Source organism: Vidua chalybeata, chromosome 6 (genome assembly GCF_026979565.1).
Source record: "Vidua chalybeata isolate OUT-0048 chromosome 6, bVidCha1 merged haplotype, whole genome shotgun sequence".
Lineage (NCBI taxonomy): Eukaryota > Metazoa > Chordata > Aves > Passeriformes > Viduidae > Vidua > Vidua chalybeata.
Window position 1 is genome coordinate 17,271,630 of NC_071535.1, and position 25,231 is coordinate 17,296,860.

General features: G+C 39.2%; 1 protein-coding gene and 1 long non-coding RNA gene across 5 annotated transcripts in view; both read left to right on the forward strand.

Moving 5' to 3' along the window:
* Positions 1-25,231, forward strand: part of FOXN3 (forkhead box N3) — a 209,491-nt gene that overhangs the window by 133,409 nt on the left and 50,851 nt on the right. For all 4 annotated transcript variants that reach the window (XM_053944509.1, XM_053944510.1, XM_053944511.1 and 1 more), the window contains one exon: positions 697-761. In XM_053944509.1, the coding sequence (XP_053800484.1) occupies positions 697-761 (65 nt within the window). The remainder of the gene's footprint in view (positions 1-696; positions 762-25,231) is intronic.
* On the forward strand, positions 8,887-11,479 carry LOC128789050 (uncharacterized). Its single transcript, XR_008431294.1, has 3 exons — positions 8,887-9,082; positions 10,993-11,046; positions 11,459-11,479. It is a non-coding gene; the product is annotated as an uncharacterized LOC128789050 (long non-coding RNA).

The window sequence follows — 25,231 nt, forward strand, 5'->3', positions numbered from 1 at the left end:
GGAGGCGAAGCAGAAGTGGGGCCTGGCCCTGTCTGAGTTCAGGGCAGGGCCTTGGTTCAGGCAGGCAGTGACACCTGCCAGGCACTCGGTGGCCCCTGTGGCCACTGCCCTGACAGGGTCTCACGGGAGCCGCCATGGTCACCAAGCGCACGGCAAAGGCCGAGATTTGTCAGAGGTGCTGGTGGACGATGTCGAGCTGTGTTTTCTGGGGCGGTGAGGGGCCTCGGTGGGTGAAGCACGGGAGCTGCCCCGTGTCTGGCCAGGGCTGTCCTGGGCTGACACATTAGCTGGGGCAGCATATTGTCCCAGCTGAGTGAAAGCCGTAAAACATTGGCGTTTTTAGCAGGTATCTTTGGAAAAGGGCATGTATTTTTCTGTACTTAGAATTCAGTAAATAATTTTGACATTGATTTGAGGTTTTTTATTATTTATCCAAAATTGCTTTTTTCTCTCTTCCTCCAAGAGGGTGTGGGTGTGTGCTCTGCTGAGGACGTTTTTCTTTGTGAAGAAAATGTCGATCTTGAATCAAATTAACCTATTTTTAACATGAAATATTAGACCCTTGCTTGAAGGCAAAAGTGTCATGATGTTACATTAGCTTTAAGAACAAAACCGAATTCATGTAAATAGTAACTCATAATTGCAACTTCTAATGCAAATGTGATTTTCTTTACACTTGTTTCTTATTCTCTTTAGCACATCAGGTCCACCCATTTGGCCGGGAAGCACCTTTTTCAAGAGAAATGGAGCCCTTCTACAAGGTAGGTAATAGATACTGCATCTTGGAGTAATTGTTCTACTTGAGAAATAACTTCTGCAAATTGCTCAGCTTTTTTGATACTCACCTGGCAAGAAATAACCAAATGTTTTTTTGTTTCCTTTACCCTTTCTCCTTTATTGCGCATCTGGTGCCTTGAAAATGACGGTTTACCACGTACAGTGAGTGTAGTCCGTGAAAGTTGCTGCTTTTTTTCTTTCCTCAGATCATTAAATTGCTTGCTGTAATATATGGTGAAGGGTGGCTTTTTGGTTTTTTCCTTTTGTGTGGATAAAGAGTGCCCAGAAGGAAATGTTCCAGGAACATCACTTTTTAGCTCTGTGGATGAAACAAGGTTGTTCTTTGGGAGAGATCATTTTTTTTTGCTCCTTAATTGTGCTGATAGCAAAAGGTACCAGAAGGTAGGTAGCTATAATGTAGTGGGGAAAACAGTGTCAGAGTGTTTGTCTCAAGAAAGCTACCATGGTTAATAGTGCTTATATTCATAGAACAGTGTTAAATACAATTTCCATTGTATGGATAATATATACAGAAGCTATATGACTGCAGTTTTGATAGCTGAACATTTTCAGTCTACCAGACTTCTTAAAATAGTTTTTCACTGCTGTGTCTGTTTATATTTCTGCCATTGAGTACATCACTCTTAAAGGAGGTGTCTTAGGAGCACAGAAGGCTGTGTCCCCAGACTGCGAGTGTTTCTCTGTGGTGCAAAGTAACTTACACCATTGAGGATCATTTCATGGTCTTTGCAAGGATTTATCCGTGAGTTGTCTCAGTTTCCTTTTCATTCTTCCGGTGACAAGACTTTTCTGGTCTTTCTTCTGACAGAAAATGCTATATATATGTTATATATATATATATGTTATATATTCACAAATATATATATATATATATATATATGTTCTCAGGAGCATTTATCCAAATCACCTATGATGGAGCTTTGCTCACGATGAGACACACAAGCAAATAATTCATTGTCAGGCAGTATTACCTTCTACACACCAAAGGAATCCCGCATCTGAGGTTTACCTGAGACTATTTTTCAAGTTAATTCCTTGCACATATCTATGAATTTGTATAATTCTACTTAATATCTATGCTGAGATTTGTTCAAGTGAATTTTAAATACATTAAAACATTCAGATTATTTCTTAGCACTAGGAGATGGTATAAATTGTAGAGTTTAGCTGCTTTTGGCTTTAGTCTGATCAGATAGATCTGCTACCTTTACAGTCCTTCCTAATGAGATGAACTAAATTTTAATTTATTTTTTTTGTAAGGAAAAATAACTATTGTGAAATAGCTTGATTTGTTTCACTTTTTCAACAGTTCTGATTTTAAATGAGTATCTACATATATGTAGTCTTCGTAATTTGAGTTGATAAAATGTAAACTTGCTCTGTCAAGTCTGTATGGCAGAAATGTTTTACCTTTTCTTAAGATGCAAGATACCAGGAATTAATAACAGCTGTTTTTGTAGTCCTCCCTATCTCAGTTGTTGCTTAAAGCCTTCTCACAACAAAGAAGAATACACTGTTCTCTACTCTTTTCTCTTCTGCTTTCCATATTGGGGTGGAAAATCTAAAAGCCCAAAATTTTTCAACATATTAAAGAAATAGAGAAAAGGGATGACTGCCTTTTCAAGCAACTGACAAAGCCTAACAGACCTTTAACTGAGTTGGCATTCTGCATGGCCATTTCAAGTGGAAAATGCAGCCAAGTTGGACTGTAATGTGCATGATACAACTGAGGTTGGAAGGATGAGAGAGTATGAAGAAAAACCTCATTAAAGTAACATTTTAACACTCCCTGGTTATAATTTTAAAGCAAGACGATAAATCAGTGAAGCCTTCCTTTCTTTGTTCTTTCATTTCTTTCTTTGGATTTTTCCCTACAATAGGCTCTTTAATATATAGGCTTTAGCAGGTTGCTCAGCAATAGTGCATCCACCTCTTTGCTGCTTCTCTGAGCGTCCTTTTCCAGGAGACCCGTGTAAGAAATGGTGGCAGTGCAGGGAGGTGTGACATGAGGTGTAGGTATTTGTCATGATGCCTTGAGAGGCTACTTGGAACAGAGGCTAGACAGTGTTAAAGTAATAAAGTAGGTATTTATTAAAAAGGCCTTCAGAGGATGCACCTTGGGCAGTCCAAGAGCCCAGCCAAGGCTCTACCCAAGATGGACCCCAAATCACGAGTTTTCACACTTTGAGATGTTTTGGTCCATTTATGTATTGGGATTAATTGTCTGACTACAGCTTCAGGTTATGAAGTCCCATCCTCCCAGACTGCTCTCCTCCATTTCCCATTGTTTACAGTTTTTGGACCTGAAGTTGCAATGGTATCCTTGGTTCTTGGGCTGGAAAAGGATTGTTTTGTCTGACTGAACTGTGAGAACTTGCTAACATTTTGTAAGAAGTTCAGAGTTATATGCTAATGTAATATAGAATCTGGAAAATACGAAAGCTAAAACTTAAGGCATCAGTCAGTACCTATGTTACACGAACATCTGAAGTATTTTTCCAGTGCTTACAGTCAGCTTAATGCAATCAGGAGAATGAAAAATTGACTCAGTTATTGGTTTCAAGTTATAGTACTGCCTTTGGATTGGCAAAAGTTGAGGTAACAAAGGTATTTTAAACTATTTTTACTTGATAATTGTTCTACTATGTTTGAAAAGAATGTTCACTGTGTTATAGACAATCATACAGAATACTTCTGTTATTATAGTAAATGTGATATTCACGTGCACTTGTCACACCTCATTTCTTCTGAGTTCTTAAGAAAAATGTTCTTTTTCTGGTCTGAGGAATGAAGAGAGAAAATTCCACAATGTAAGTAGTGCTTTCTTTAGCCAAGAAGACGTGTAGATGCTCCTGGTTTCCATTCATTTTATATCAGAACTATTTGGCAAAATAATCTAAACCATTGTAAAGAGTTTAACATATTTCTTCTGAGAAAGTGGCTGAGAAAACATGTATCTTTGTACCTCAGAATAGCAAAGGAAGAGAAAGAGAGGCTAAAATTCATTTTAGCTATTCTCTGTCCTTAATATTTTTGACATGAGTGGGATTAATTCTCTGTTACTTTCTGGCTTTGTATTTTTTGAAGAATTTTGAAATATTTTTATACCGTTCTCTTTTCGCCTATGATTTTATTAGATATGAGATGGTTGCCTTAGGTGGTTTTTTTGTTTTTTTTGGTTTTTTTTTTTTTTTTTTTTTTTTTTTTTTTTTTTGTTGTTTTGTTTTTTGGGTTTTTTGGTGGTTTGTTTTTTTTTTGTTTTGTTGGTTTTTTTTTTTTTTTGTTTTTTGTTTTTTTTTTTGTAAGGATCATGGTACTGTTGTTCTTAGCATTAACTCTCTAACCACTTACTCTGTATTGAATAAATCACCTGCCTAGGTAGTCTTGAGCTCCTTCTGCTAGGTGAAAATTGCTCCCTATATCCTTGTGCTGCTTGGTCTTCTTGAGAAAAGTCCCATGCAGAGGTTAATTTAGGTAGGGCCTTCAGTCTTACCAGACTCTTAATGTCTTCTTTCAAAACTTACCTGTGTGTCCATGGAAATTGCTGTGTTCTAGCCTTCGGGATTTCCATATAAAATAAGTTTTTGCTCTTGCTGCTTTTATTTTTCTGGTTTTTGTTTGTTTGTTTGTTTGTTTGTTTTTTTTGTAGCTTGTTACTGTACATATTGTGTGTTTGTTTCAAATAATGGATTTTTTTTTTTTAAATCTGCTCTATGGAGAGCCTTTGTTCCCACTGTTTTTTCTGTTCTGATCTGTCATAACACATTCATTTTTATATAATAAAATATATGTGAGGAAGAAGTCCTTGTGGAGGAAAATATCTAGACATATTCTAAACTCTTAAGGAACTTATGTGGAAGATTTGTGGGGCCACAGTCACATTAAGTTCAAGACCTTAAAACTAATATATGGTGTTCTGAAAAGGGCAGTTTCGTTGCCTCTGCTCTGATCTTGGGTGTTAAGCTTGTGTTACAGACTTGAGCATGCAGTTGTTCACAGATCAGCAGTAATAATAAAACTATTTTGCAGTTAATATGTCTGACATTGTTCTTGAACAAACTAAAAATAGGTCTTCAAATTACCGTTTAGCAGCAGTCATATAAATTCCAGTGGCTGAGTGCCACCTGTAAGATGTAACTGGACTGTAGAGAGGTTTGGTTTGTTTTCCTAAAGATGTAACTTACTTTTCGAGGGAAAAAAAAACCCAAAACAACAAAGTTACTACTCTTTTTTAATCTTATTTGTCCTCACACTTTAATAAATTAAATGCATCATATTACAACGCCTTTTTGTATCATATTTGTTCTGTCTTGATTTGTCTTCGTTGTCTGGGGAAGGAAAGTGAGCCTGGGTCATCCAGTCCCTATTGCTGTTGAAAAAAAAATGGAGATGGGCCTCCTCACTGAAACTTGATGGTCCACCTTCCAGTTGTGCCTGACCTACTCTAAGTAGTAGAGCTGCAATCCTTGCCAAGTTGTCTGTGTTCTGGTGTGAGCAAGGTCCTCCACTTCCTCTTCTGACAGTGCAATTTAAATCTGCTGCCTGTGGATGTTACATCAAAGATATGAACTCTTTCCTCAGAGATCCTGCCAACCTGGATTCACACCTGTGAACTGGATTGCAGCAGTCAGTGAAGTGAATTCAGACAGCCTGGCTTTCATTGGAAGCCATGATTCTCTTTTAATGAGCATGGAAAGAAAGATTGGAAAAATCCATCTCCTTGAGAATGCAGAAGGGGAGCAGTGAGGAGTTGCATATGGCCTCTGGTCCCTCTTGGCTGAGGGAGCCTGAGAAAGGAGGGATTACCCTCCCCAGATCTCATGGTCTGCTTAGTTCTTTCTCTACTAGCAACTGCAAGAGAATAAGCATCCTCATGCTTCAGAACAGAGCAAGGGATAGGATGCTTACCTGGTGATGACTTGCCCTCTTCTCCTCTGGGAAAGCACTGTATGTGAGACACACTTTATTCTCTGATACTTGAAGCAGTCTGTGTGCAATCTGCCTTGGTCCTGCTGCCATGGCTTTAGCTGGCACCACCTGTGAGAAGCTTTGATGGGAAAGAATTGGAAGACACTGTCTTCAGAGGGTCAGATGTCACCAAAACCAGCATGAGATGGAGACTCCGTCGTTTGTGGCAGAGTAGAAATGGAAACTCTGGGTACTGCTACTCCACTGACCCTTACTGCCCTCAGTCCAGGTTGGTGGCTTTCGTGTTTTATTGTGCTGACATTTGACACCTGACCATAATGTGAGACTTTAAGGAAGGTACCAAAGCACATGGATCACTTTATTCTTAGTTGAGAATGGTGAGTTATTTGAGCTAGAAAATGGCATTCCTAATAAGAAAGTTTATTTTGTTTGAACAGACCAGAAATGTGATGTCCTACATAAAAACATGAGGAATCACTTTATTTTGAACATGTGCATACAATTTTATAGAGATCTTTTTCTTCCCTAATAAACTTGAGAATCCTTGAAATGTCTAAACAAGTCATTTAATCTCTTTCCCATAAAGTATTTGTAAGAAATAAGAGAGGAGATTTGGGAATTCACCTTTCCAAGTATTAGCTATTAGTAAAAGCAGTTGCTGAGGTGTAAATAAACCAGCAGGGAAGAGGCAAAAAGGGGGCATTTATTGCTTATTTCCCTTGAAAATGCTAAATTAGAAAGTTTCACTCTTACAAATGAAGACATCCAACCTATGTTTTTATGTTAATAGTGGCATTAGGATAAGAATGTAACAATACTAGGGCCTGGTTTCTTTGGACAAGTATTGCCCACACCAACTACTCAGCCTTTACTATGGAGAAGCTGGGAGGAGTTGCTTTTTTACTTTCAAGAGTAAAGCCTTTCAAAAGGGAGCTTGATAACAAAATCACTAAGAGAAGATGCATGTGTGCATGCAGCCACATGTATTTTCTGTCTAATAATGGGAAAATTTGGAATGTTTTTGTCAACATCGCCAACAAATACCCAGGAGCCCTTGCAAGCACAATGGGCTTCTTCCTCCTGGTGGAAATTCAGTTCATCTGCTCTTTCCACTGGGCAAGCACAACAGGTGCAAGTCCTGGGCATGTGGGGGAGAGGTACAGCCCATCCTGGAACACCTGGAAGGTGCCTCTACCTTCTGGTGCTAACAGGGCTGAGGAGAAGGAGGGACAGGGGAGAGCTGAAAGACAAGAAACTTCAGCAAGTCTCACGCACGTTTAACCTTCAGAATTGCATGTCACTCCTCAAAAGAAAACTAACCTTGGAGAGAAAAGCTCTCATTTCTTCCACTGCCTAGAGGTGCAAACAAAAAGAACGTGGCAAGGTACTGTATGTATTACAGATAATTTAATATTATATAACACTTAAATGTCATGGTGACCATAAGAAAAAGGCCAAAAGCAATGCAAAATAATCCAGCCTTAGGATTGGTAGATTTAGGTGCCGTGATCTATAACAAAGTCTTGGGCAAAACTCTTAAGGCCCAAATCCAAATAAACCTTTATTTCTTAATTCATATTTGGGCATCTTCTGTTCCCAAGAATCTAAATACATTTTCTTGCTTTGGGGTTATAATTTCTTGATTTTGTGCTCTTTGAGCTAAGGATAATAATGGTGCTTTTCACTGCCCAGAGCTGTCAGTCTAGAAAATACTGGCTTTGCATCACATTCTGATGCTTCACTAATGGAAGAACTTTAAACAGGGGGAACATAACTGTGAAAAAGCAACAGAGCTCTCCATTAGCTTTTGCAGGGAAGTTAATTTTGGTTTGTTTTTCTTTCCCCCCCAGTTGAACCCTTTACTCTGAGAGATACAAAGTATTTCTTTAGAGACCTGCGGGGGTTGAGAGTCTAGTTCCAATGTAGTTACTTTTCATCAGCAGAGCATTAAACCTTTTGACTTCATCGTGTTTTCTCTTCAACTTCTGCTTCTCTGAGCTGCCATTCCACTGTCTTTGAAAAAATGGTGACAGTCGTGCTCTGTTTGCTGGTGAGTTGGTTTGGGTGAACATACTGAATTAACAGCAAAGCTGCTATCTGTCCTTGTTAAAATAAATCACTTATAAATCACTTTTCATTCACATAGCATAATTATTTAAATCAGCTTTTTTTTCCTGTTTTTTTTCCTCTTCTTTTTTTCTTTCTGTTTTTTTCTTTTTCCCCCACACACATGAAGGATACCTTACAATCTCTTCAGGAGTTTCTTTTCAGGAAGATGATTCACATGGTACTTCCGCAGAGACTGAATATTTGAATAATTTATTTATTATTAGCATTCAGTGTGTTTGCAGTGGTATTATTGAAGAAGTAAAATTAAGTCAGAGGAGTTGTGCAGTGTGTCCCTAAGGGAGTAATTTGAACAGCAGAGCTCTCCTTTGTTTGGGAAAGTGGGTAAACTCCTAGAGGGGCTTCTGGAGTCCTGAGGGTGCTGGTAAGGGCTCCTGTTTGTGAGAGGATTTTGTAATGGCCTTAGCACTGTACAGACAATTAAAAAAATCCCAATGAATTTTGCAGTGATTCTTACAGAAATAGTGACATTGGGGTGACATTTTAAGCTCTGCATTCTGTATAGGGTGTGTGTGTGTATCTGTGCAGTTTGTGTGTAGTCTTTTTATTCCTATTTTTCTAGTTGAGTGTGTAAAATATGGCAAAAGGTGTTATTTTTTAAGTGCCTGAAGTGTGGTCCTGCTAACATTGATGTTAGAGCCATTAGTATGGAAATGGGACCTCTAGCTGTTTATATTCCCTGTGACCAAAAGGTCTGAGCTACCTTTGGTCTCTGAAGTTGAGAAGGAAGAAAACTGAACTCCATCAGACAGGTCTCAGTAATGCTAGATCACATTTCAGAGTACACAAAGATGAGTTGAATTCCTAATGTGTTTAAACTCAGTAACTTGGGTTTCATATCTGCATGGGTGTCTTTACTATCTTTACAGATAACTCTGCTTATTTTGTAACAGTCCTGTGTAGTGACTTTTGAAATTATTACATCTGAGTGACTCAAGATGAAGTTTACTGACTTTGTTTACTTCCCTTGACAACCGGAGGGTGTGGATGAGTGCTGCAAGGCAAGTCCTACCACAGTATTGAGCTTGGGCAGAGGTTCTGGCCACAGGTCTACTCACCTCTTCTGCCTTCAGTCATCTTCTGTGTGAGTGGTGGCAGTAAAACAGCACTTTGCAGACCACACCAGAGAGATGCTGCAAGTTCCTGCAGTACTGGCCTGGCTGCCTCAGTAACTGCTGTAGTGTAGGAAAGAAAAGATACAGAAGGTTACCCCCAAAGCATGAAGAAGGTAAGGAGCTGAATGGTCCTTGCTTGGCAGGTCAGTGCTGAGGTAACCTACAGGTACTGTTTTTCCAAGGATGCTGTTAAATGGCTTCATATCTGTTCTTAGTTTATTTTCAGGTTGCTCCTGCGGGTGATGTGGCTATGACTTTGCAATCTGAACACTAGAATCTACTTCCTTTAAATTGGCAGTAGCTGATCTCAGCTTTTTTAGGAAAAGTATTTTCTGTGACTGACCCTTCTGTAGGCATCATCACAGATGCTTTTGTCTAGAGACATGTTCCAATGTTCTTTCCACAAACACACATACAAGGACTGACTTAAAAATGGAAAACTGACTCTGGTGCTCATGGGTTTCAGTTGGGTAAAGGAAAATGGAGACTAGATAGAGCGAAGGAAACTGCAAGTTCCTGTTCAGTGACTTTTTCCTTTACTAGGACTGCCAAACTTCCTCCAGTGTTCTCCTTTCCGTGCCAGGAGTTGTAGTCTGCTCAAAGAGTGAGGGCTGTTTGCCTGTTGTGATTGCTTGCATCCAGGATTAGTGGATACCTGGTGGCACACTGAGAGCATCTCCTAAGGGGCTGTCACACAGCTGGGCAGTGTACTGGCTGTGATCACTGCAGATAAGGAGACAGGTCTGGCAGCAGCTGGTGCCAAGCCTTTCCTCTAAGTGAAGTTTGGGGCTAGGCCACTTCTGCCTAGGCTGGGGCTTAAGAGTAGTAAATTTCAGTGGCCTGTAACAGGAATATAGCATATTGCCAGTTAGATCCCATATTACAGGAGGCATTCTCTGAAAAAGTCCCAGCTGAAAATTAGTGGTGAAATTTGTATAGTATCTTGGAAAATGGTAGAGTGTGGAAAGATTTATTTTCTGTAACTGTGAAATTATTGTGACTATTGCCATCAAAATCTCTGGGCTGATGAGCTGGAGCATATGCTCCATGCTGAGAGCCTGTGAATGTTTGGCATTCCTAAAATGTGAAGGTGGCTGGTATTAGAAGCAATCTTGGCTTTCATAATTCTAGAGTCTGAGAGCACAGCTAGAAGAGAGGCATATGCCTGTGCTTTACATGGAGATTACTAAAATAAGAATATTATTGCAGTTGTGTTGCTATGAGCAGTTCTGGTGATGTGCAGATTGCTATCAGCAAGGGAACGCTGTTGTCAAGTCAGGCTGTTCCTTGACTATGTCAGATTTCTTGAGCCAGACCTATATTAAGAAAATCATAACAGAAGGTCTAGGAATTTTTAAGATGCTCTCTAGCTATGACCTGCGTGTTTGATGGGCAGTCATCTTTTTTTGGATCTCTGGGGAAGCCAAAACTTCCGAACTAGTAAAAAGAGGAAAATTATTGGACAGACAGTGATGGTGTTCAAATCTTAGCAAAGTTTGTGTCTTGTGAGTTTTCTTGTATGCTGTCTGTGTTAATGATGGTCGTGGTTAACACTGGCAATAATTTTTCCCCTCTAACATGGCAGAAATTTATTCCTGTCTATCAGAGCAGATCTTTGTTTTGCTGTTAAGTTCTTGATTGTATACAAGGCATTTCTTAAACATCAAAAAAAAAGGCAAATTAACAGAAATGGAATATTACTAGGACAGCTTAATTTTGCTTGAAATGTTGAAAAAAGTAGAAGCTATCTTAAATTGATTGGGTGGTCAGTGGCTTGCACATTTCACTGCTATGCCTTATTTAAGCTAAATGTGAAAAAATCCATTGGTTTCAGATACTGGAATAAATCTTGCCGCTAGAAATTTTTGAGTTGCACACATGAGATTGTGCAGAGCTCTGGGATGGCACAGTTTTTTCTTACAACTATGAATTCATAATTTGATTTTCCTGAAATTGATAACATACTAGAAAATTAATTGGGACTGCAAGAGGAAAGGAGGCAGGATTTTTTTTTCTTTTTCAGGAGAAGTACAGTGTATTCAGAAACCCGAAAATCAAAGCCAGGGCATCTTTTGGGGTAAGTAGTGCTTTACACTACAGGTTTACAACTACTAGAAGTACACCTGCCAAGATAGCAGGCTGTGAACCTGAACCTACTATACACAGCACTTCTTCCTCACATCCTTTGTAAAAGAAGGCAAATTTGCACCTGGATCTTGACAGACAAGCTTTAACAAAACAGTTCTCTCCAATCAGCAGAGTGGGATAAACTCATTTTCTTACAAGTGTAAGAGTCTGTAAGACTTTTAGACTACAAAAAAATTTATCCTCTGTTGAATGCATTTAATACTGATCACAAGTTAACAGAGAAAATGTAACTTTTCTTTAAATTGTTTTAGGACAACCTTTGTCAATTTGGGAATAAGATTATATGATCTTTGGCTTCATATACAGTTTATTCCTCTTAGTTTCTTTTTTTTTTTTTTCAGGTCAGAATGTCTTAGTGCTTGGGATTGGATACAATAAAAATAATAAATTATGTTTGTCTCTGATAATATTTATTTATGTGTCTAGCCCATCATTTTGCTCTCTAGTGCACAAGAAGGATAAGGTGAAATTGAAATTAAAATTACACATACAGTGATGGGTAATTCCAGCCCTGATTTTTACATACACTCATATTTTGAATCAAGATACTAACAACACTTCCTGCATATCTTTCATTTTTATATTTCAACATCCATGCTTTGCATCTTTTAAACACAGTTTATTTACTTTGTGTGAATACATTTGTTGTTTTCTGTCATAATCAAATAGGAAATCTGTTTTGGGAACCAGAAGTTGAGTTTCAACACTCAGTTTCTGATATTAATACATTAAGTAACTTGTTTCTCCTGAGAAACAAGAACAATATGTAATTTTTCTTGGAGATGAAAAAGTAGCTAAGGCTAGACCCACTCGATCAGCTGTGTGTGTACAAATACTTCTGTGCCTGTGTGTATATTTAACTGCATTTAAATATCAATATAGGTAGTTATCTAACGGATTGAACATGTGCAGAGAAGTACACAGTTATGTAGAAAACATTCCCTTTTTGTGCTAAAGATTTGGTGCATCTGCCCCATTCTGATTATCATAAATTAATGGTTTGGCTGCTTAAAGAAACATCATCAAAGGTATTGGCAAAAGTAGGGTTTAACATGAATTTGTGAAAATACAGCTTTACAGAGCTGGATGCCAACATTCACTCCATTACCTACTACACAGGTTAAAGCAAACAAAGGAGGATCAAATTAGAAGCAACTTAGAATGATTTACATGGCAGCCACAAATGCAAAAGGGGGTAAGGGTGCAAAGGATACAGATGCAAAGATAAAGTTGCAAAGGGGTTTGGCAACATTTAATCATTGATTGAGAACTTTAACATGAACAAAGTGATTCAATAGGGTTCACTGTAATTATTAATAACAATGACTTAACTGTAGGTTTGGGTTAGTAACGTTCATGCCATAATCGATTCACACACACATAGATAAAATGATTGGTACACCTATTTCTGTGTGTGTAAAGGTGCCTATCAAAGATTCCTCTCAAATACATAAATCCCTTTGAGTTTCCTAGCAGACAAGGATTGCACCTTGAGGAGCACTGACATGTCCATGGGTGGTGACTTTCAGCCTAGGCCTCATCATCCATAATGGTGCTTCAAGTATCTCAAACATAAGGTTTGCGAGCTCTATAAACATTTTCTTCTCTTTATTATTTTGTGTTTCTGTCAGTACTTCCTTTCAGTCCTGTGGAGAAAAACAAAGTTGTTCCCCTCATGATTTTTCTTCCCCACTCCCCTTCAAACAGTTCAACTTTTGATTATTGCAGTTGACATTGCTAATGCTTGAGGCAGTTTGGCATTAAATAAGCAAGGTATATTATAAAAGTGCTTTGTTTTTTAAAAAAACTGTTTAGTCTTATATGACCATGAATTTGTGTTTACATGCTTTACATAAAAACTTACTCTATTACCAAAGATAGGTTTCTATCTGTGTCTTAGGTAGCAGACACCATATTTGCTGCATTCAGTCTCTATAGGGAGGTCAAGGATCTGTCTCTTGTAAATTTTGCTGATGAGAGAGTTATTTTGCTTTGGGTTTTTTTTAATAATTATGTCACAACTTGCCTTGGTCACTGAAAAACCACAAGCTAGATCTGCATTTTCAAACTTCTTGTAGAAATGATTTAGTGGCTTAGAAATATAAATTAAGCGAATGTTGGCCAAGATGCATGATTGATTAAGAAATTAAAGAATTTCATATATTTATTTTATTGGGTTGTAGTCAGTCTGTGAGATGTTCTGGCTGTTTGGTTTTGCTTTTTGGCTTTCCTTTTACTGTGTCTGTACTTAGCTGCTGCTTTTAAATGGTTTACAGTGTCTTGCACAAATACAGCTCTTTCTACTCTTTCTGTGCAAATGAAGCTGCTGTATTATTAGTAAAAAGATGAGGCTTTAAACATGTGGGTTGTTGTCTGAGTAAAGGCTTGGATACAACTGGTGCAGAATACAGCACTGACACTTGTTCTTAGTACTTGGGACAGTTTGAATCACCGACAAGGCAACCTGTGTACAGCACGGGTGCTCAGCAGACAGCTGCATACAGAAAGGCACTTCTACTCAAATTGATTCTCAAAATACCCAGCAAACCTTTTAATTTCCCCATACCATCTGTTGAACAGCTTAATGCTTGGAGGCAGAAATGAGACAGGGCAGAACTGCATGGGGACAGAACTGAGTGAACACACAGTAAGTACTGCAAGGTCATGACTCCCTGGCTTTTCGGGTCAGTCACGATGGGTCTAGCAGGGCTCCAATTACTTCTAAAGGATAGGATCCAAATTTACTGGAAGATTTCTGAAACTAATCCTTCTGAAATTTTGGTCCTAGGATCAGCAGTTACTCTTTTGCCAGACATGCAAGTGCATATAGGTCCATGGCATCGTGATTTATTTTGTAAACATTCCATGATTTGATTGCTATCTTTAGAGATGCCCCTCTGTCTACATGGAGATGTTTTTCTTGAAGAGTGATACACATTAAACTCTTCCAGGTAGCTCTTAGTTTTCACTCTTAGGAGGATGACCAGCAAAGATTATAAAACAAACATTCCTGAATTTTTTGCTGATATTTTACTTTCTCTGTGATTAACTGGAGCAAGACATCTTTTTATTTAGCAGAGGAGGAAAATTAAATATAGAGGTCCAGAATGAGATGTGCTAGTACACAGGACCACTGAACAGCTGTGTTCAGCAATCTAGAGATTGAGTAAAATAGCTTAAGATGATGCTAGTGAACTACTAGTCTACTGAAGGCATCTCTTATTTGGGGTTTTTGGAGGGTTGTGTTGTTTTGTTTTTTTTTTTTTTTTTTTTTTTTTTTTTTGTTGTTTTTTTTTTTTTTTTTTGTGGTTTTTTTGGGTTTTTTTTTTTTGGTAGTTTATCTGAACAAATAAGTACTTTGAGTGGAATAATAATCTTTACCACTGAAAATGAGGTAAAAATAATAATAAGGAAAAATGTGTAACTTAGAAACAGATCTTCACAGTTACATAAAAACAGTTTACAGTTCCTGTAGAAGTTTTATTCAGCTGGTAACCCTGTTTTATAAGCTGAAATTCTTTTCCACATAATATCCTATGGGAGTGTACTCTGTAAGCCTGACAGGAGGGACAACTTTATAGACACAAGACAATACGCAAAGAATCTTAAAACTGCTTTTTTTTTTTTGCCATAACTTGCAGTTCAGGCCACACCCAAGCATTGTAGCCCATGGTCAAGGGTCCTGAGAGTGGAGCTTTGGCAGTGCTGCCTGCCTGCTGCCTTAGAAAACTTGTGTTTGAAACAACTAGCTCTGCTTTCATTTTGTACTCTGAACTCACGTGAGCACCCGTGTCTGTAAATGTGTAACTCCTCCACCATGCTTTTCACATGTATTTATTATACATTTATTATTTCACAAGTAACTTAATGAAGGTTGGACTATTGTTAATGAAGGATATGAAGGGCTTGAATCACTCACTGTGGCTGCTATAGTTGGCATTGTGAGCCTCCACTTGTATGTGTGTGCTGGTTAAAACAGCCATCTACACTGCTTTTAGGGACTACCTGATGTGCTCACATGCAGCACCCTACAGACTTGAGGCATTGTCGCATTACAGGTATCTCTTTCAACCTCAGCTCGCCTGGATTCTTCATTTAGGTTGTTTCTCCAGTATTCATTAACAAAAAATCAGGAAGGGAAATGCTGTTGACTTTACATAGGAAGCCTGCAAGCTGAAGCCTGTAGTTCTTCCCTGCAGGCGTGACATTTAGTCATTCAGAAGCAAAAAAAGTCTGTATCTAAGTACCTTCAGGTATGCAGACCGCATGCAAAATAATAAACAAGAGTTTCCTGCTGACCTTGCTTGCTGGAAGGCAGCAGTTGCCTTTGGCCAGGAGACTGTCTGCTTAGGGAAGTCAGTCCTTGGGGAAGGTGGTGATCCTCAGCTGGCCAGTGCCAGGAGGCCCCTTTGAGGGGCAGAGCGAGGTGGCCTCTCTGAAAGGAAACTGTCAGTATGATCCCACAGTTCCTGTGAGCAGCTACTGTTTTGAAAAGAGGCAATTTAAAAAGCAATGTTGGAGACCTGTGAAAGGAGAAATTAGGCTGATTGCTAGTTGGAGTAAACCATGGATGTCTTTACAAATGCATCTGAGACACCTTTCTGAGAATTTGGATGTACTTTTTCTTCTGTGCTTGGATTCCCTGAACTGACTGGCAGGGAACAGTTTTACATCGAGTGCTAAGTTTCTTAAATGACTCAAGATTTAGCTAATTCTCATGAATCCAGAGCAAATGCTGAAGTTTGTGAAGATTTTGACATGCTGTTCTTGTTACACCAACACAAAGATTCATCCCAGCTTTCACTGCAACTGCTTTGTGATGGTGGTTTCACAAGTCATAATTCTTCTACACTTGCTGAACCCTGCCAGGCTGCTGTTCTGCCATAATGCATTCTACTGACAAAGCTGACTGTCAGTTACATTAATTGGCTATTGGTAGTGATTTGTCTCCTACGAGTCAAATATAGGCTGGAAAAAAATAAGCTTAAATCTTTCCATACAATTTTAATTCAGCTCTCCTGTTATGTGTACTTTAGGATACAGATCCTCTTATTATATAATTGCTTAACCTGTGGGGGGTTTTTCCATTAGTCTCTTGCTTCTTTCAGTGCATTAACTGTGGAAATGGTGATTTGAAGGACTACTTCAATCTACTGAAATGCAGCATTTTCTAGCTTTCAAGTGCATCACCTTTTGGTGGGTAGAGTTGGTTTGGGGATTCTTGGTTCTGCCACCTTCATGAGTTCCATTTAGGTCTGTAACTTGTATATGGAAGGAAATCTAGACCCAATTCTATCGCACTTCTGTATCCTGCTTGTCAGTTCTGTATGAGATGGAATGAGTTCATGTACTGGATTATCTCAGGGGCTCGAAAATAATAAAAATTGAAATCTTGAGCAGCCATTCTGAAAGTTTAAAGCTACTCAAATTGTACTGAGGTATTCATTTAACAAAAAAGAATTCTTAGTTGTTTATTTGGGTGTTGTTCCCTTAGCCTTTGACCATGCAAGTGTTACTACTCAGTATTTCATTCACTAAAATTGAAGCTCTGGGTCAGTTATCAAGTAAAACCATTTCCATTTTTAGGACTTCATAAGCTTATTACTGTAATACAAATATATGATATCTTAAGTTTATTCAGACAGGGCTTTTCTGTGTTTGGTACGGCATATGACAAAATTAGGATGAAGAACTGTGGCCCTGTGATACCCAGTGTCTAAATTCAACATGTCTAAACAGGACACCTTAGATTATTTTCTTTTTTTTTTTAATTTTCAAACACTGTGAAATATTTTCAAGAATGATAAATTACTTGGATTGTGATAATAACTCAAAGCCACATACAGCACCTCTCACTCTCAAAATACTTTCAAGTGTTGTCTAATGCCTAAGTAAATCACAAAGCATCCCTTCTGGTGGGTTTGGGTGAGCACCAGTACCCCTGGCTTGAATGGAGAGTTTGAGCAACTTCTTCAGAGTGAGCCTATGCCTGTCAGATGTGGCAGGAGCCACAGGATTGCAGAGCCCTCCTTGGTTCCTGCATACTTTTTTAAAATTCACCTTGAGAAAGATTCCTATCATAGTCTAGAAATGTGCCTCAAAATTGTTAATTGTTAATTATCTGCTTATACATTTTGGACATGGAGTCTCCAATGAATGATGAAGAATTGCATGGTCTCTCAGTTGGGTAGGAAACTTGCCATAGGTTTTCTTTGTTTGTAATGGACATTTACTGCAGGACTGCTTTACAGAAGGCCAGAAATAGGCTGGTGTTAGAGGGAGTGAGGGACCTTCTGCACTTGTCCAAATGAGAAGATGCATATCATGGCCAAGGAGCAGAGAAGGGAACTGGGGAATAACAGGTTATCTGTGAGAAGTGGTTGTAAATCTCATTAGCACTTCCATGACTAGAGAGTGTATCTTTTTTTTCCAACAATCTGTATGAGTTTTTACTGCAGGCATGGCTGCTGTGTCAGAGCAGCCCATGTGTTTCAAACCCCAGTGACACCTTCTGCCGTGGGTTCCCAAACTTTGGCATGTGAACTCTGAAATTTCTGCCAGGACACTATGAATATGTCAGGTGTTGTCCCTTGGGTGTCTGTACTGGCAGCTGGGGCTGCACATACGTGTGCAGGTCCCTCTGTCTGTACAGCTGTTGGAGCAGTCACGTAAGCAAGTATGAGGTCTGTAATTTCCTGCAGTATTTTCTCTATTTAAAGTACTTGAATCACAGAGCACTCAAATTAAGTAGTTCATGCACTTTGGAATTGAAGAGACTGCCTTGGAGAAACTCTCCAACTGCAGCTGAATTAATGCTAACCAGGCCTGAGGACTGCTAGAAATAAATAATGAGTGGATGAGGGGCTGAGAAACCTGGCAGAGTTTCAGAATGCAAAGGTGGGGTGGCTGGGGAGCATTATCTTATCTAAATGGTAATTTCTATTCTGTACGTTAATTAAAACACATAGTGTACAAACTAGCATTTAGGAAGTCTTTTGGAGGATCTTTTCCTAAGGGGATGTTTTGCAAGTAAATTGTGAGTTGTACATGCCTGCTCAGTGCAGCCTGTAAGAACTGCACTGAAGCAAAAAGTCCAAATTATACACCCTCTTTAAGCAATGGCATCTTATTTATGTTGATAGTTTGGGAGAATTGTTTTTATTTTGTTCATAATAATACATTCTGATATCATTATGTTAGAGAAAGAACAAAGCCATGTTCATGAATCAGTAGAGATTAACAGTGTGATATTGAGGAATCTGGTTCAAGAATACAGAAAGGAGTCATCAGTTTCAAAAGAAAATTTTCTGTAGGAATTAAGACATTTTACATATTTATTTATATCTTAATTATTTTTTTTCATGAAGACTTCTTAAACAAACTGATTCATGGACCACTTTGGATAAATTAAACCTTAAATATTACTATCTATTTTTTGTAGGTGTAGAAACAAGGTTCCCATCTAGTAATCAGAAATTATTTACATGACAGACATGTTTTTTGTTATCTTGTCAGTTGTGTTTTCTTTGCTGTTTTACTGTACATTCATGACTGATTTGTATTTGTTCTTACTTCTGCGTAACATTCCTTTTTCTGCATCTTCTGTGGAATGATCTCCTGCCCTGGAAGAGATAGCTACTACTGATATTTTGTTGGTTGCTATGCCTTATTATGGAACATAGGCACATACCACCTCAAAAAAACCTGCAAAAAAGCAACTGAACAAATGCAACAAATCCCCCTACAAAATGTTTCTCACTTGAAAAACAGTAGAATTTCTCAGCTTTCTAGTAATTGTGATAACCTCATGTGCAGCAAATGAATAACAGAACCAAAGAACAGTCTTCCACTAGGTTTAGAGGCAAGGATTTTGGTTTTTAAACTTTTGCAAAAGGACAAATATTTCCTGTCATGGGAAGAAGTTACAAATGTCTGTGTGGAATTAAAAGGGATTTGGAAATGAAATGCAACCCTGTGCCCCAAATATGAAATTGCGTGTGGCTTGCCTGGGCATTTCAGGAAAATCCACTGATCCACTGTACTAATCTAATCCAAATAATTAGATTTTGGATTAAGGTAGGCTATAGTCATCAAAACCAGAACAGGTAGAGATAATTTTTGTCCAGTCTGAGCCCTCTCTTATTATGCGTAGGGTTTTTTCCTATTTATAAACCTCTATATCTTTCACTTCAATGATTAATCTACAGGCAGAGAGCAAAAGTTATTAAGGCTAGAAACAGACAAAAAGATAAATGCTGACCTTTCTAATTGGCTCTTGAAACCTGAAATATTTACTGCTCAAAGGATTTATAATGTTTGTTGAATGATTTGTCATCCAAACTAAGTATTTCTTGCTTCTTCATGAGGCTGTGCTGACCTCAGATGAATAAATATCTGTTGGTGCCTCCACATAATGGATTTTTTTGGCATCATAGTAGAAAGAAATCTAACTTCCAACTGATTGACAATAAACTTCGGTAGCCAAGTATACTTTACTGTTGGTTCCCTCACTTGCTTTGCTAAGTGCAGTTGTGGCTGGAAATGAATGGTTTGCTTCTTTATCTGAAGTCTTTGACACCAGGAGTCAAGACTTATTCATTCTCTGCATTGATGGGTAGCAGAGCATAATGGATCTCTCAAAGCTGACAGGGTGGTATTTTTGTTGTTTGCATGTGTTCTCTGGAGTTACTGGAGAGGGTTATAAAACCTGTGATTCTTTGCTCTGCTGTGGATTTGGGATTTTCAGGTCTGCCTCCGGGGTGGATGGAGGTTGTTCCCTGCTGGTGCCGAAGCTGAGATGTCCAACAGTACACTAGAAAGCACCATTGAGAACATGCTTGTTTTAACTGTGTTGTGCAGAGTAGCTAGGATTAACTATATGCATTGGACTGTATTACAGCACATTTTATTAACAGAGAATAGTAACTTCAGCATTTCACTGACAAATCTGTAGTCTCTCCTCACAATAAGGACTCAGTAAATGTGATGGAATGGATTGCCTTTGTTGGAGTGTTGGTCTGTGAAAAGAATGCCAGAAAGTACTGTACTTTTACAAAGAGGAGGAAAATAGACAAGCATAAAAAAACAAAAAAGACCCTTTCCCGTGGCTTTGTTGCTGTGATAAATGGAGTGCATTTCAGGGACTTAGGAAAGTGAGTCTTTAAAACTGGCCTAACACACAAAAGTGCAAATGCACTGAGCTAATCTTGAAAAGTAAGTAAAATCACTTTGACTTTAATAGAGAGTGGTAAGCTATCCTACTGAGCCCCTGATGGATAAATGAACATTGATGTTTCAGGATCAAAGTATCCCATGTAAACTCATTCTTAAGTATTATGTAACAGCCAAGGATTTTAGGAGAATTATGACGTAAAAGCCTGATGCCTATTTAATAAACTGATCATTAATTACACTTAAACAATTTACTTCTGGGGTGAAATGAAGAGTAGCTTTGCAACTCTTTTCATTTTAATTGCAGCATCTGTTGCAAGCCTGGGTTTCTCCTCCCTGCTGCATTGATGCTGTATGTATATTTTTGGCAGTGCTTTGGCATGGTTTGATTGTATTTTGGAGGGGTGATATATGCCTATGCCACGTGGCACTAACTGGTTTGCTTAGGAGGAAGACCAGGAGCAAATTCTTGAGCCACTCTAGCTATTTGGGTCATTGTTTCCTAGATATGCTTTCCCTTTTTCCCCCCTATCTCTTCTACCACTTCCAATTAAATCATATAGAGGAAGGCACCAGTCATGTACCAGCCTTATGAAAAGATGTGTTTCTAGGTAAATTATGATTAAATTTGCTCAGAACCTCTGCTGTGGCTCATGAAGGAATACATCAGTACCTAGCAAGGTCTGCAAAAGCTTCAAATAAGGTGCCAGCTACTTAAAGTTTGGGACCAGCTATCAGCTGTGTATTTGAATCCACCATGTTCTGTAACAGCAAATTCAACTTTGAACTTGTTGCTCTGAAGTGAGAAGTAGGCTCACACTCAAAATATTTGAACTTCAGCATTGCTTCAATTTCTGTAACAACTGATGTCTGAATCAGAAGAAGAATGGGCATTTTATAGTTACACTTTCCAAGGCATGAATGTCCTGACCTAGAAGGACAATAGGTGCAAGTGTTCGTAGAGAAGGAAGAGTTAGTACCTTACCTGCTGTCAGGTCAGCAATGACCCAAAACACTATATGGACATTCAATTAAAAAGGAAAGAAAGTCAGTATTATCTTGTTGAACTAAAACCAGAAAATCTTACAGCTTCATTTCTTCAGAAAAATCTGGTTTTTTCCAAGAAAAATTAACCCCAAACTTTGCAGTGAAGACCCGAGTTTTTTGTTATTCAGAGGTAAGTATAAAATTTTCATTTCCTGAGAGAGTAAACAATTTCAAGATAATGGTACTCCAGGTTTGATCGTAATTCCTGCAGTTTTTTCTCCTGTGGCCATTAGAGGAACAAAACCAAATATGCTGTTCTTACTTGAGCCAGTGGTGTGAGGCAGCGTGCTCAGCAAACATTGCTGGATGTTGGTAAAAGCAGCTTGGGGTAAATTTTGACCAGTTCTTTTTAGGTGGAAAACATTCTATTTCCTCCCCCACCATGCCTTTGAATAGTGTTGGTTTGCTTAGTTTTTTGAGAAGTCCTGATTTCACCCAAGGACATTAATTAAGGAAAACCGCATGCACAAGTTTTGCACTGTGTCTGTTTGATACAGAGAATAGTGTTAGGTGTTGCCTTGTCCAAATACAAGTTGTAATTGTTTTCTTTCTTAAATAATGGTCCTTCAGGATGTGATACATCAGCTGACAGAGCAGAATGAAAGCTTCACATACACAGCGTGTGAATCCTGGTATTGAAGCCACTTCTTTGTTACCCATGGGCTGAGTCCTCATCCCAACCTGCATGTCTGGTACACACAGTGCAGTGAGCACCTGTGGGCTAATCCATGGCTGCTGGAAACACCTGCAGTGATGCTGCTCTGTGTCACATGATGGACTAGCTGTTCAGCCCCTGGAAGTCTGTAGAGTTGTAGGAGCTTTCACCAAAGGATTTAAGACTGCATGTGTTCTCAGTGAAAGAAATTTTAAGAAAACTTTTCCATAAGGACTGAGAGTTTGCTGTGATAGTGCTGACACGTCCTTCATGTAGCTGTAGTTTCAACAGGCAAAAACGAGCTTGTTTCATAATACTGGCATTACCTGGGGGCTTTAAGTTTAATTAGGGCATGTATGTTGTAGCATTGTCATGGTTTGACATGGAAGTAAATTTTCTCAGGAAGTGGGTGGTCAAACCAATCAGTGGTTGGGGTTGGATACTGGCATTTGGACTGACCACTGAAGGGATGGACATGCCTCTGAGAACACAGGGGGTTGAAAGCAAGAACTCCCAGGGGAACTGTCTCTTTAGTTCCAGTCCTCGGAGAGTGTAGTGCAGACCTCCCCCGCCCAGCCACAGGCTGCGTGGGGGAGACGAAGCCATGTGGCCTGGTCCAGGTAGGCCCAGGGGGCTGAAGGTCTGGAACCGGGCCAGCTCCTGCGGACAGAAGGGTGGAGAGAAACGGAGGTGCCTTTGTTCCCCCCCCCCCCACGCCTTGCCCAGAGGAAAAGAGACAGAGAGCCTGATGGTACCTGGAATTTGCTGCAGAGAAGAAGGAGAAGAGGGGGGAAGGTGCCCAGCCATGGGAGGTGGAGTTCTGGGCAGGGATTTCAGCCGTCCTGGGAGTCAGAGACTTTTAACCCTTTCCTGTGAAATGAAGGCTTTGTAAAATATTACTCCTCCTTGATTTGAAGTAGAAGAGAGACAGTCTGGGATTTGAGATGTTAGAAGAAGGAATTTTTTTGGTGGGAGGAGATGATGGAGTGGCTTGTGGCTGGACTGTTCTTGTTAGCCGTAGACTGAACCAAATTCTGCTGCAACAGAGACTGCATTTTTAGGGGGATGCAATGGTGAGCCAAGAGACCTGCTTCAGCAACTACCAGCACAGGAATGGAGAGAACAGAGAAAAGCTGAGGAGGGTGTGGTGATGCCCTCTGTCTTCAGGAAGAAGAGGGTGTGGTGATGCCCTCTTGTCCTCAGGAAGATGATCTCTGTTCTTGAGACCCTCGGCCCCAGGGGAGGAAGAAAATGGGGGGGACTGTGGTCCCAAGATGAGAAGCTGAACTGTTGTTTCTTTTGGTCCGTGGCAAAGCATCCTTAAAGGAGCCCTATGGGCAGTCTGTCCATGCACGGTGGTGAGAGCACTGTGACATGGAAAGGAGAGTGTCACACTGACAGATTTTCTCCAGGCGGTTGCCATGTGTGACATGGAAACACAGGAGGTGGCAACTGTGTTTCCTGGGGGTTCTAATGGTGCAAGAGAGACTCCTCTCTCCCTTGATGGACTGAGTATTGATTATCTGAAGGGTGGCAACTTGATCAGGAATCCTGGGTGGTGTCTCACTGTGGTTTGTTGGAAATTGGGTGGGGGGGGAGGAGGAGGGTCTTCATCCTGGATTTAGTGTGTGTGTCTTTTATAGTAGTAGTAGTTTAATAAAGTTTTTTCCCTTTGTTATTAAGCTTGGGCCTGCTCTGCTCTGTTCCTGATCGCATCCCACAGCATTTATATTTGGGAAGGTGCATTTTCATGGGGGTGCTGGCATTGCGCCAGTGTCAAACCATGACAAGTATGAATTGCAGGAGGGGAAAAGTTTCCAATATTTAATCATATTTGTACAACTTTTTATACAATAATTATATGTTTTACACTCAACATCAAGTTATATTGGAAAGTAAATAGTATAGGCTGAGTCTGAATTTTAAGTGTGAGCCATGTTTAAAAAGCAATTAATGCAGAGAGGTGTACTAGGTGATAAATGGGGGAGGAGGCAAGCAACTGAAAATGAAATTATCTTCCTGTAACAGTTTCATGTTCAAGAGATGCAATAGGCAAGCAACTCATGCACTGCCTGACTTTTTGCTGGGCTTTTGCACAAGACAAATCTTGGGGCAGCACAGTGTATGCTGGGCTTAGGCTGGCAGCTTTGATTTTTCCTGGTGGCTTTCCTTTGTCCACAGTAAGGATGAGTGTTTAATTACATAAACATCATTTCCTGAATATAACATAATCAATTATAAAAAGTTTAAGTTTTATTGTGGGTTTGGAAGACATTAAAGAAGTGAGATTCTTTTGTGTCTAACTTTTTCCCCCCAGTGACTCATGGGCCTGTATGCAGCACTCTGCCAGTTGTACCATTTACCTCTGAAAATAAATAGGGCGAAACTCAGAAGAGGTTGCAGCAGTACTGTCAGGATATCTGAGGGGCCTTTTGACTACTAATCAACTTAAATATTTTCTTTGTATGCAACTCTGTCGCTGGTGCAGGTGTGTCTGACTGCCAGTCAAGTTACAGGGGGCAACACATGTACAGGAGCAGAACAGCCCCCTGTGGTTTTTATTTAGTTGGATCTTTAAATCAAGCCTTTCTCTTCCCTCCAGAACTGACAGAGCTTGACGTAATAGAACTTGTGAAATAAATTTAGAGAGATGCAATGGGTGATGAGTCACTACTTCAGTTAATTCAGTAAATCCTTTCTGTATCTTAAAATGTTTATTTTGTCTGTAACCTATAAACTCTTCCAAAATGTTGGACTGGTTTTAATCCTTTATGGTGTTCAGGAAAGAAAATTATTTACTGAAGACAGGGAGAGTAAATTATGATTCAGTTTGCCAAAAGAAAGAAAACTAAGTTTCTGTACTGTATTGAAAACTAAGTTCTTTAAAGACCTTCCAGATTTTAAGGCTTCTAAATCTTGCAAGTGCAATTGAAATTATTTAATACATGAAGCACCAGTGTTCTGAAATATGAGTGACTTCTAAAAGCATTGCTGCATTTACTATATTTAAAAGTACTTATTTGGAAATAATTCAGAGCTTTTTTGTTTTGCTTTATGGGTTGTGCTATATTTTATTCTACAAGAAATGCAGAACTGTAGCTGTACCTCCTGAGCACTAGGCTTGGGCAGATTTTGCCTTGGTGTTTTATTAATTTACAGGTAAATTCTCCTTGCAGGTACACTGTGTACCACCAAAAAGCATTTTGCTGGCACAGCTGCATTTACTAAGTAGAGTAACTTA